Raw genomic sequence first — 12,560 nt, 5'->3', positions numbered from 1 at the left:
CAGTTTTATTCTCTAATGCAACCCGTCCCATACTTTAGCAATGCCAATCAAAAAAAATATCAAAGCACACAGGTGCCTTATACGATAAATTGGCCATCAATGTCTGGGAACGAGAATGCCTACAACCTCACTTCAATCTCAGCTATTTACAAAAGCTCTCATCTTTGTTGTGAAATGCAATATTAGACTAGTCACGCTTCTAGAAAGTTCTTATCAAGTAGCTTCAAGTATTTTGACTCAGATAACATGTTATTTGAGTTCCTTTGAACTAATTGATTTAAATATCGGCTTGAACAGTAAACACTGCGTGTAGTTTATGTGTTCACGGAAAGGACCGTTCCGCCAACATCACATGGTGTCAGAAGTCAAAATGTAGCCTAACCTACTTTGTGTATGTGGTCCTCTTCACTGCATTCTACATTACAGTCTTCCATCGCCTATTTTCCTCAACGATGCCAAAAGAAGGTGTACGAGCCGCAGAAGTCGCAGCTAAATCAGCCTCTGTTACCAGTTAAGGCACCAAAACCGTTCAATTTCTGTAAACCTGAAGAATGGCCGCGCTGGCCAAAGAGATTTAAGCGTTATGGTAGTGTTTCAGGATTTATCAGCTTTATAGGAAAGTAGAAGAGCTTCAAGGCAATACTTTCCTATACGCCATGGGTGGCGAAGCCGAGAATATCATGGCGAGTTTGGAATTCTCAGAGGCAGGCGACGTATAGACGTACGACGTGGTCAGGGGAAAGTATGACAGTCATTTCGTCGCAAAGAAGAGCATGATCTACGAGCGAGCTAAATTTAATCAACTTGTGACGCGTCAAGATGAACGTGAGAATTTTATCACTGCTCTGCATTGCCTAGCCGAATTCTGTGAATATGGCCCATGAAAGATGAAATGATTTGAGATCGCTTGGTTGTTGGACTCTGTGAACTAAAAATGAACGCAAGTTTAACACAAGAAAATGCCGTTAAGCAAGCCAGCCAGACTGAATCCGTCAAAAAGCAAAAAGAGGTTATCCGTTTCGGATTACCTCCCACGACGAGCAATGTTGATCAACTGGAGGTTAAAGAATGAAAAAAAGACCGCATTCATGGAGACCATGGCAGAGAGACGACCAAACTTGCAGAAGACCAAACGAGACCATGAGACAATCTTGTAACGAATCAGACGTTCAGACAATCTTGTAGCAAATTGCAATCAACTAACAGTTTACATTTGTTCACACACCATGTGTTTGGAGACAATTAGGTTATTCTCCGACTGCAAAACCTGCTATTCAAATTTACCTTGCTACCTTGTGTAATTGTCACTTCAAAACCTTACGTGACGTCTTAAAATAAACACCACTATTAGTCAAAAAGAACATCTGCTTTTTAAATTCTGTTCGATAAAATCTGATTATCAGATTTTGCGGCATTACAAAAGACAGTACTTCATGTAATATATCACATTATACACAAACCATTATTTTCTCAAAAGAGAAGAGAAGAAATTAACAGTACATCCCTTGTAATCCAAACATTTACACAATATGTCCCAAATGTGTAAATAAACACTTTTAAAACTTGACAAAGAGCAAACGCACAATACTAAGAACCGCATCCTGATGCATTTTTTCAGCAAAATGTATATAAATACGAACATATAAGCTAATACTGTAGTGGCTGAATTCATCAGAAAAGGATTTTGTTTTTGCATAACCCGAAGGCGGAAAAAAATACTGCCCAGAAAAATTGCCAAACCCCTGCCCCATGATTGACGCATGATTGACGCGGTTCGCGGGAAAAATTATAGACGAATGTATGGAACAATTAAAAACGTAACTGAACTCTTTCTAGCCCAGCTACATCCTTCAAACTCGGCGAATAAAAACTTTTGCCAAGCATCTTAACTTTACAATTCATACGTTGTCCAGAATTCAATTTTTGTAGAAGATATTTGCCGTCGGATTCCCATACAAACACTGTAATTTTTACCTGCTTTGCCAAAATCTCGTCAAAATGGCGTCGAAAACCGTGATTAGGCCTCTTTAAACAAAAATAGACAGACAAGAAAGGGTTTCACACCTGTAAGAACACATCCGTAAAATTCTGCTCTCATAGAAATACGGCCTTCCCATGCATTTGCCGTCGGCATTATTTTCACAGATCGAGCTCTAATTGGTTGTAGAAGGACATGGGTCACCACAGTGTTCCTATCACTGTTTCCAGTAAAAACCTGTAAGGTAACATGTAAAAAACAAAATATCTATAGCTTTTCTCCTGACATAAAAAAATGTTTAACACAGCTGTGAGAGGCCATGCTGTCAGTTTTAAAAGGATCCGGGCCCGACAATTCCCATTTGCTTCTGATTTTCGACCTCTTATTCGTGATGACAGAGTCTGGTCTTGTAAACAGAATTCCTCATTCGCTTCGTAAGGTCCATCTACAAAACTAAGTGCTATACAGACCCAGGCGTTTAACTCGGGTATTCATCACATGCATTAGCATTAAACTGCTAGAAGTAAGGGTCTATTTATATGGAGGAGAGTTGTCCCTTGCAGGATGGTTATCCTCTCCCCCGAGCCATCTTTTCTGCGCGTTTATATGAGAAAGTTGTCCCTGTTGGCCAAGCCAAACCTTGGCCCTCTCGGTTCAAAAGACTGGCCAGAGTTGTTTAAAACATTTATTATGGCTGCCTTTTCTAAAATCAGGAACGCTGAAACAACGACCAGGACCATTTCTTGGACAAATGTACCGCCCACTTCGATTTCAATTTATCTGCGATTTTGTTTTGGCCGATTATAGCGTTTGCGCTTGCTCTGTATGTGTCAACTTGTCCCTCGTAGCCGAGGCAAAAATAACCAAACTGTTTATATGGAGAAAAAGTTGGCTCGCTCCCCACGGTCACTCTACCTTCAAAGCGAGTGACCCTCCACCTAGGGCCACCCTACCCCCCCCCCCCCCCCGAGCCAACTTTGCAATTTCTCATGTAAACGGTTCACAGCTATTTATAAAGAAACGTATGAATAGCTCTCTCGCCCGGGGTCGCTCGGTATGGAGGGTAACCCTCTTACCAGGGACAACTCTCGTCCATGTAAACAGGCCCTGAGTCTCTCCACTCTACCCTCAATCCCCTCTGAACCCCAGGTGGGGAAAAAAATCAATTACACCGTTATCCGTCCCCTCTCAACTATTTAAAAAAAAAAAAAAACAATTTATACACCTGAGGGAGGAGAGTCCTAGAGAGTTTAAAGCCTCTTGCCCAGGGCTTAAAGCAATGATCCAAGCCAAGAGTAAACCTAAAGTATCTCGCCTTTAACTGTCGACATCATCCATACCGTTCTTTTTATCGATTCGTCTGTTGTAGTGATCGAAGTTATTAACTGAACGCTTGCTAAGTACGCCTCTCGAACCCAGGTCAACCCACGTAACCTGATCAACCTATTTTTTTTTTTTGGAAACCAAACCTCCTACGGATAGGCTTTCTGCACAACTTTGTCCCATTGAAGAGTCCTTCAGGAGTTTTAAATCATATATTTTTAAGGCAAGTCTTCTTTCCCAAAACATTCACCATTTGGCATTACCAAACACTCTAAAATGGCTTCCCACCAAAAACCATCCTTAGCAATTTCCTAGCAACTGCTCTAGATCTGTAGCAAAGAAGGACCCACATAACATTTTGTTTTTGTTACCATAGGGATCTATAAAGTGTTGTTACACTCGGAACTAAGAATTGTTTTGGGTTGCATCGCTGTAATATAGTTTCTGATGAGGAGGGGGATTTGAGGGTACAATAATATTGCTTTAATGATATAGAAGTCTATTCTTTGACAGAATTTTGCTTTCTTAAAAATCCTCGATATTCCTTGATATATTAATAGTTACGAGTTGAATTATACATTGATTGTTTGCTTGCGGTTATAAGTACCAAGTACAAAAGAGACTAATCAATTCTTGTTACAACACATTCTTCTGTACCTTGTCCACGTCATTTTCTTGATATGTCTGAAAGCCAACCTCGCCATCCATTGCGTAAGCAAGCTTATAGCTCGTTACCCACTGTCCGTAGTCTTGCCGACCCTGGGTCTCAAACTTTGTGATTTTAACATTTCGCCAAAAATCAACTTGTAGATACTGCATCTCGTTATTAGTTCTAGAACACCAGGCGCCTTTTTTTCCTCTGCCAGCTGCAAGGTTGAGCCTGCCCCTACCCGGTTCATGGTTTCTACTGAATGAAGACGCGGTCATCTGTTGGTTAGTGACGTCAAAATTTGCTAAGCCAAGAGCCTCTTCACCAGTACATGCTAAAAATAAAAAAAAGTAAACGTATTAATACAATTGGCTTTCCAGGCTGACCTATTTCGACTCTTATGTTAACCATTTGACTTATGAATATACGTTCAGAGCCAAAACAATGAAATATTTTATGTTTTGAGGATGATGCATTATGGTCATGGCCGTACATCAACAAACTATTCTCGGTTTCAATTAACGTAATTAATTGATCGATCGATCGATCGATCGATCGGTTGATCGATTGATCAATCGACTGATTGACTGACTAACTGACTGACTGACTGACTGACTGACGGACGGACGGACGGACGGACGGACGGACGGACTGACTGACTGTCCGACCGACTGACTGACTGACTGAACTTTTTGTCAGAATGCCTCGCCGTTGACCGGGTCGAATCGATCTTTCAAACTGAGTATTTTCGATATGAGCAAAACCTGACAAGCCTGGCATAAATTAAACAAATGCAAGCCCACTGAAGTACCTATGTAATAGCAATTACTTGTCCTGCAGCCTATTCTTCCTTTTTAAGACATTTCTTCTTATGTTTAACTTCAAACCATTTTTAAATAAAGGTAGAAGTCTTGTACATAAAATTCATTGCCAGATATTTGTTTCACAAAAGAAGTTGTATTACCTGGTGCAGAGGAAACAATCGCGGGCGTTTCGTACCATGCCATAGGCACGTATTCGACGTTCTCAGTAAACGACTGGTCTCCTTCTCGCAAAGTTACGCATCCATTCTCTGAAGAATTGAATATAGAATACAAAGACTGTTATTACAGTGCAGGTACAGTAACTAAGGACACTGACTTAGAAAGCTGACCAGTCACATTACAGAACAATGAATTTTAACCGAAATCGTTTGAACCAATCAGTGTTTACAAAAACATCAAAGTTAACATAGTCTTCGGGAAGAAGAAAATCGCAGGATTTAATTGCATGGTATCTACTAAAATAAAAATAAAAAATGCAATAAGCAGGATGAAAAAACAAAGTGCAGATTTTTTATAGACAGATTGCCCGGTTATATGTATCTTTTAGGTGGTGCAGTCTTAAAGCACTGTTGTTTGTCCTGAAAAGGCCTGAAAAAGCATTTTTCGCAAGGATCCAACGAGTACTTCGATGTTGGACGTTATCAAGCGCCTTAATCTGGCTTTCCCTACCCTGTTGGTAACTTTCCTTTGTTCTCTGTTCAGTTACTCGTTTGGCCGCGATATTTTCACTTAATTATAGTTAGACGAGTGTGTTGGTCACGGTCATTGTGCGAGATCCTCTTAAGGATTTGATGGTCTTTGTGTGGCGTTGATAAGACACTGAGGTTGCAACTAATAACATCAAAATTATTTCTTTCCCGTTCCGTTTTGGTGTTTTTTGTCTTCTATACCAACTATTGTTTTCCATGCGTTCGTTGCTAGCTAAAAAAAACTTTAATTTTGTTGGAAGTTATTGATCGTATATTTTTATCAGATTATTCAGTTTTTGTTCAACTAATCCCTGTCTAATAAAAAAACTATTATAATACCCAAGAGGCCTCCTTTGTTTAATAAATGACTTAAACCTACGTATCCTCGAGTAGTAATGTACTACACTCTAAGGCAAATTTGCCTTAGAGATATAGTACATACTACTTTCCAGTACTGGGTCCAAATATGGTGATAAAAATGGGTCCAAATATTGGGTCCAACTATTGGGTCCAAAATATGGTACAAAAAAATGGATTACAAAAACTGGAACAAATATCAGAACAAAAATCTGGATTCAAATATTGGATTCAAATATTGGAAACAAATATTGGAATCAAACCCTAGAAAACCAAGCCTGTAAAACCAAGCCTGTAAAACCAAGCCTAACTCAACCCTAGGTTCAAAATAAAAAAAAACTTCTTATACTCTTTTTTAAACTTTTTTTATACTGCGTTCGAATGGGATTGTCTTATATGGGTCCACTTGCTACCCAGACTGTACTCTTTTTTACATTGCTCACAAAACCATCGTGTATTTCGCATATAACGGGCTTTTGTGCGCCTTATAGCTTTCATTTTGTCTTCTTTGGTAAACCATCTCTGGTATCGGGCATTAACAATATTATCATTCCAAAACATCAATTGTTATATATTAATAACACAATATATTAATTTCTTATATCATTAATAGTGCGTTTAAACAAGCCTTGATATCATAACTGAAATATCAATCTGGAAAACCAAGCGAAGCCGAGTTTTATGCTGTTGTTATTATCATGGTAAATCTCTTGTACTGAATATCTGTTGTGAATTATCTTCTAAAACGATTATGATTTTTGTTATTTTTGAATTCATTTTTTCTTTTTCAAGGTCGGATAATACACTGTTTAAATCATTGTAAATGTTACATAGGTATTTACTTGTTTCATTTTCTTCATTTAATAATTTTGTTAATGGCTTGCAATGTCCATCTTGTTTTAGTTTTTTTTCTAAATATACTAAAGTGTCTAGATTTTCATATACCAAATCTCCGAGTTTTGATAATTCTTTTAATGTTACGATATACTTCAGTGTGTTTATTGCGTCATCAGACATATTTTTGAATGTATCTGCTTTGAAACATATTTTCTTTAAATTTTCCATGTTTATTTTCATGTTGGTCATTTATCTATATATATAGTGTATGTTTTTATTTTTATGCGTTTTTTCATGAATCTCTTATACTCTTTTTTAAAAATCTTGCATCTTAGTGCGTTTAAAACAAACCTCGTTGACATAATGAAAATCAAAACCTAAGATTATAACCTAGGATAAACAGATGAGTTTGTCTTTAATATCCATAAGGATATGTTTCTATACAGCTATCCGATATGTATTTTATTGCGCGCTTGTCATATCCAAAGGTGTATACCTTTTCTTCATATTTGTTTACAATTTGTTTATTCTGTCTAGTTATTTTATTTTCATTTACTAATGTGAGTTCTTTGATTTCGTTCTTTACAATTTTAATCATATTTGCGTGATTCAGTATCTGGGAATTTTCATGGTTTAACCTGAAACCTTTAATAACACATTTCTGTTTATTGTTTCCATATGTGAAACTGTAATTCTTTGGACCTCCAGAAACGAATGTATTATTTATAGCTTCACCCCCTAACTCATCTGTTAAATCACCTAGCATATCGCCTGTTTCTATTGTCTTACCTTTCTGGGATTCAATATACACAATACTATCTGTATCAAAATATAATACCTGTTTATCCAAATAGTCAAGTTTTTCATACAACATTAACCGTGCACTGCTAGTCGTAAAACATGCTACATATATATTCGTATTATAGCTGTTATCAACAAACTGATCTTTGTAAGTGTAGCTCATTTGCACCATTTCTTCATTTATGAAATTCATGTTTAAATTATCTATTGTGTCATCTAGAACTACTTGGTAAAATTCATTTATATCAGTTACGTATTTGCACTGATTCATGTTATTTCGTTGACCAAATTTCCCCCAAAGTGAGTTTAAACACATTTTTGCAATGGCTCGTAAACCTGAATTTTCATTTAATTCACCTAAATCAATATCTAAATTCTTTTTGACTTTATTTCTGAAATTCATCTTGTCATTGTTATTTTTAAAATTATATTTCGTTGATTCAAGTTTGAGTTTCATAAATTTTTTTATATATCCCTTGAATAGATCGTCGGATGAGTTTTCAAAATGCCAAACTTCATATATTTTTGTAATTCTATACCCTTTTTCAATGGCTTTGTTGACTTCATCGGTTGTCCATGTGCCTATGAATGATCGTTCATTTCAATTATGTTGGCATCTTTCTTGTTGCTTTGTTTTTGCACATGATATACACAGAGGGAACATTAGCTTTTCAGCTTTTTCACATTGGATTTTCACTGGTAAAACAGGATGATATAACCCTTTTGGTGGTAAAATTTTACATTTTATTAGTCCATACCATTTTTTATCGTATTTTTCTGGTGATATAATTTTTATAGGGTGTCCAATGGGGTATTTTTTATAGAACTGGACAGTGGGATATAAGGAGCAAAAATCTACGTATTTTCCGTATTCATCATCTTTGAATTTATAAAGTAGCTTTGTAGCATTTGTTCGACCACCAAAGAAAGCATCTCTCGGGTTTAGTGGGCCAACCACTTCTCTATTCCAATCATTTTTATAATATTTTTGGAAACATTTATCATTTTTTAATTTACATTCCCACATTTCAGTGAGATTGTAACCAGCAGTTGTTATTTTGTTATTTTTAACTTGTGTTTTATTATATAAAGTACCCATATCACATTGATTCTTATTATTGATTACATCAGGTTTGTAACAATGTGGACAACCATGCCAGAAACAACCTTGAAATTCATAAATAGTATTTGTAGATGCACAAAAACCATCTACTTTTAATTTGTTATTGTTGCATTTGATAACTTTTTCACCACCTTCCAAGGCATGTTGAATTTTAATTTTATTTTTATTACTTATGTAATCAAGCCATGCAATACTAACTGCACTATGGTTTTCTGTTTGAACAACATTATCAATCACAGCTATGGTATTTTTAGGCATATAATTCCCTCTATAAATAGCCATACAAACACTGGCTATTGTGATGTATTTTAGTGGATCAATATTTTCTTGGTTTATGAAATCTTGTCTGAATTTTAACATACATCTTCTTAATATATCAACATCTGACCTACAGTATTCAATTAATTCTTTTTTAAAATCGAAAACATAATTTTCATTAACACGATCATTATACCATTGTAAAAATTTTTGTCTATCATGGGTTTTCATTTGATTATACCCATAATGCTTTTTAGAAGGTATTTTTCCTATATAGTTTTGATTACAAATTTTGTTGAAATAATGTGGGAAATATCCTTTTTTCAGCTCGTTTAAACCAAACGTTTTAGGAAACGATGATAATGGTTGCTGAATAAAATTTAAGCTGTCGATTATCTTGATTCTTAATTGTGGAATTTCCATCATCATAATTTTTGCACCATTGTAAATACAGTAAGGTTTAAAACCATTATCAATACACCATTTAAGAATAAAATGGGAGTCGTACCCTTTGGAATTGTGAGCCAGAAGTGTGTATCCTTTATATTTTTCATTAAGAATACCACTACAAAAACTATTAATATCATTGAAGATTGATTCATTACCATTGAAATCATGGCCGATAGCTAAATTAACTTCATGTGTTCCAGTGTTTTGTGTACATTCGAAATCAAAAAATAAATAATTTTCATTATATGTTCTACATGAGTGGCAATAATCTTTTTTAGGAATGCTTTTATTTGATCTGCAAGGTTTTTTGCTATCTTTTATACAATTTCCTCCATTGCATTTGATTTTTTTCATGAAACATTTATGTTTGCTTTCACAATATTTATTGCAATTATTACACATTTTGAAACCACATTTATGTATTTTAATATAAGGTTTTAGTATTATTTGATTGCATTTTGAACATTTTGCTACACTGCTACATACTGATTCATCACCATCTTTTTTAGATCGATTTCTTGTATGGTTTTTGAAACAGCTGTCACCATGAAATACACGATTGCATTGCTTACATGTAATGTCTTTGCCGTCACATTTATCTCCATTTGGGAAATATTTGAAGCAAGAAAGGCATTTTTGGGGGCATTTGTGTTTATCACGTCTTGTATAAGCTTTTTTGCAACTATGACAGTAATATGCTACATTTAGAAAAGCTGTCATTGATTTTATGACATCAAAATGATTCCGTGTTTTGTATAAATAAATTTTGTCAATTTTACCATTATTAGCTGTATATATGATTTCATTAAACTGCTCAGAATCGATAATGTTAATCTCAATATCTAAATACGATGCAAAGGTATTTACATCTTCTAAAGTATTGCCATACTCGTTAATTTCAACATTTGCATTATTATGAAGTTCTTTGGCTTGAATTTCTTGTAGTTTCCGTGATTTATTAAAGCCATCTTTCAACTGAGTTGTAGTGTAATTCTCAGGGTGTAAATTAGCATAAGCTGTAACAATTCCCCTTGCTAAACATATTGTGTCATCATTTTTGATTGTGATAATACATTGCTTTCTATTAACTGTTTGTTTTGATAAATGTAATCGAGATTTACCACTAGGCATTTTAACAGATTGAATAATTATTTTGCAATTTTCTAAATCTATTTCTTTATACTCCAAAGTATTGATTACATCTGAAAGTTGATTTAACTTAAAATCAGAAACTTTTAACAATTTTGTTGAGATAGGATGATCTAATTCATCATTTGAAATTACCAATCTGAATCTATCATTACCTTTTAACTGCCTTTTCTTTATTGTCATTTCAACCATTTTTCAAATACACTGAAAACATCATTTTTATTGTTTATGAAATTTTTTCGTACATTTATTTTGAATTCATTGGTATAAGCATTGAATTTTTTATTCGCTGTATTTCCGATTTCCGTTATTTTGAATAGAGGTTGGTCATTGGATGTTGAATCAAAAATACTGTCATCGAAATTAAATTCATTGAGTGTCCTGTTTAAGGTCTTATCGGTCTTATATTTTTGAATTTTATTGATTACTTTTTTCCTTGTTGAGTTTTTTACAAGATCTATCCATGTATAGCCTAGTGCCTTTGCATCACTCAGGTAACTTTTTGATAGTTGTTTAAGAGTATTATGGGTTTTTGTTATTGGTTTAGGAGTGTTTGAATGAGATTGGTATGTCTTCTTTTTTGGTATTTTACGCGAGGGGGTGGGGCTTTTATTTGGCTTTTGGGGCTCGTGTGCTTTATGCTCGACCTTTTTGTGCTCGTGTGCTTTTGGTTCGGCTTTTAGTGATAAAATGAGTTTTATAAGCTCAGTTTTAGATAGATTGTTGAGATCAGATTCGTCCATATTAATATTGGTTGAGATATTTTTTTGTGTCATTTTTTGTGTACTATATAGAATTACCATTTCTTTAAGTATCTATAGTAAAAAATAATTTTTTAGATTTTTGGTGTGTTTAAAAGATAACCAGAAATAAATATATTTTTGGTCACCTAAGGCAACAGATAACAGCAATTCATATATACTGTGCTATACAATATATAATTATATAATTTTTCTTTATATGTTATTCATCAGGTATAATATTAAACCGATCATCATCTTCAAGAGCTTTAATAACAGCATTTTTAATATGCTTTTTGGTCATCATATGACTCCATTTTCCTGCAAGGCAACTGTGATATTCACAAATATCACAATACCAAGGCTTATTAAGCATGTATTTCGTTTTTGATTTAGTAATAGCGTTTTGTCTGTCTTCTTCATTATCGTATTTTTTATTTCGTCCCATTTATTATATACTATATATATAATTCTTTATATGTTTTTTATAGTGCGTTTAGATATAAACAGATAATTATTTTCTTTATTAATATATATAGAATGTGTTATATAACATTAAATATCAAACATCTGAAATATCAAATGAAGACAAAAATCATGTACGTTTAGAGTGTATACCTAAAGACCAGAAAAAACGACGTGAAAGACCTCGTAAGGATCAACATTAAATACATAATTATTCAGTTTACGGTTTTAGCCATAAGTTATAAATAATTAATGACTAAACCATTGACCGAAAAAACCTGCTGACGCGTCAGCAGGTATTTTAATCTGGCGTGATTTCTTTTGACCAATCATATTTCAACAAGTAAAAAGTTTTTTATATATAAACTTTTTGAGTAAAATTTACTCAAAAAGTTTACTCAAAAAGTTTATTCTAAAATTTACTGCCAAACACAGCTGTGCCGTGAAGTTATGTGTGTTATATATATAATGGTTTGTAATTCTGAAATCCACGATGAATTAAAAATTTTAAAAGAAACTATATGCCCTTTCTGTGATCAACTATTGATAAAAGGTAACAAGGATGCTAAGCCATGCTGTAGTAAGCAGGATATGTCAAATCAAAACGGTATAAGAGTGTGCCCGTGAGAGAACAGGGCAGAACCATGCAACAGGTGATACAGCTCATATCACAGATTTCGCCCAAACTTAGCATAAATGTTGGGTATGGTGAGCTATTTACTATGGCAAAACATCAACTCAAAATATTTTATTCCCTTCAAGTTATGGCACCTTTTGCAAAAATGGCCATTTTTCACTAATTTATGCATATTTAATTAGCTGACTTTGATTGACCAGTTCCACAAGAAAAAAAGACTTCTGAAAATAAAACTCACTGCACTATATTCTGTGGTTATTAGGCTTTAAGTACAATAATT

The 12,560-nt window shown here is 34.4% G+C and overlaps 1 protein-coding gene across 1 annotated transcript in view; it reads right to left on the bottom strand.

Moving 5' to 3' along the window:
• LOC144642961 (EGF-like repeat and discoidin I-like domain-containing protein 3) overlaps positions 1–12,560 on the bottom strand; it is a 32,475-nt gene that overhangs the window by 2,401 nt on the left and 17,514 nt on the right. Inside the window, exons 2-4 of the mRNA XM_078502083.1 lie at positions 4,915–5,022; positions 3,959–4,284; positions 2,065–2,215 (exon numbers count right to left, since the gene is read on the bottom strand). Coding sequence (XP_078358209.1) covers positions 2,065–2,215; positions 3,959–4,284; positions 4,915–5,022 — 585 coding nt within the window. The remainder of the gene's footprint in view (positions 1–2,064; positions 2,216–3,958; positions 4,285–4,914; positions 5,023–12,560) is intronic.

Source organism: Oculina patagonica, chromosome 2 (genome assembly GCF_052425735.1).
Source record: "Oculina patagonica isolate OP01 chromosome 2, crgOcupat, whole genome shotgun sequence".
Lineage (NCBI taxonomy): Eukaryota > Metazoa > Cnidaria > Anthozoa > Scleractinia > Oculinidae > Oculina > Oculina patagonica.
The sequence above is the reverse complement of the archived record's forward strand: the minus strand, read 5'-3'. Positions and strand labels throughout refer to the sequence as shown.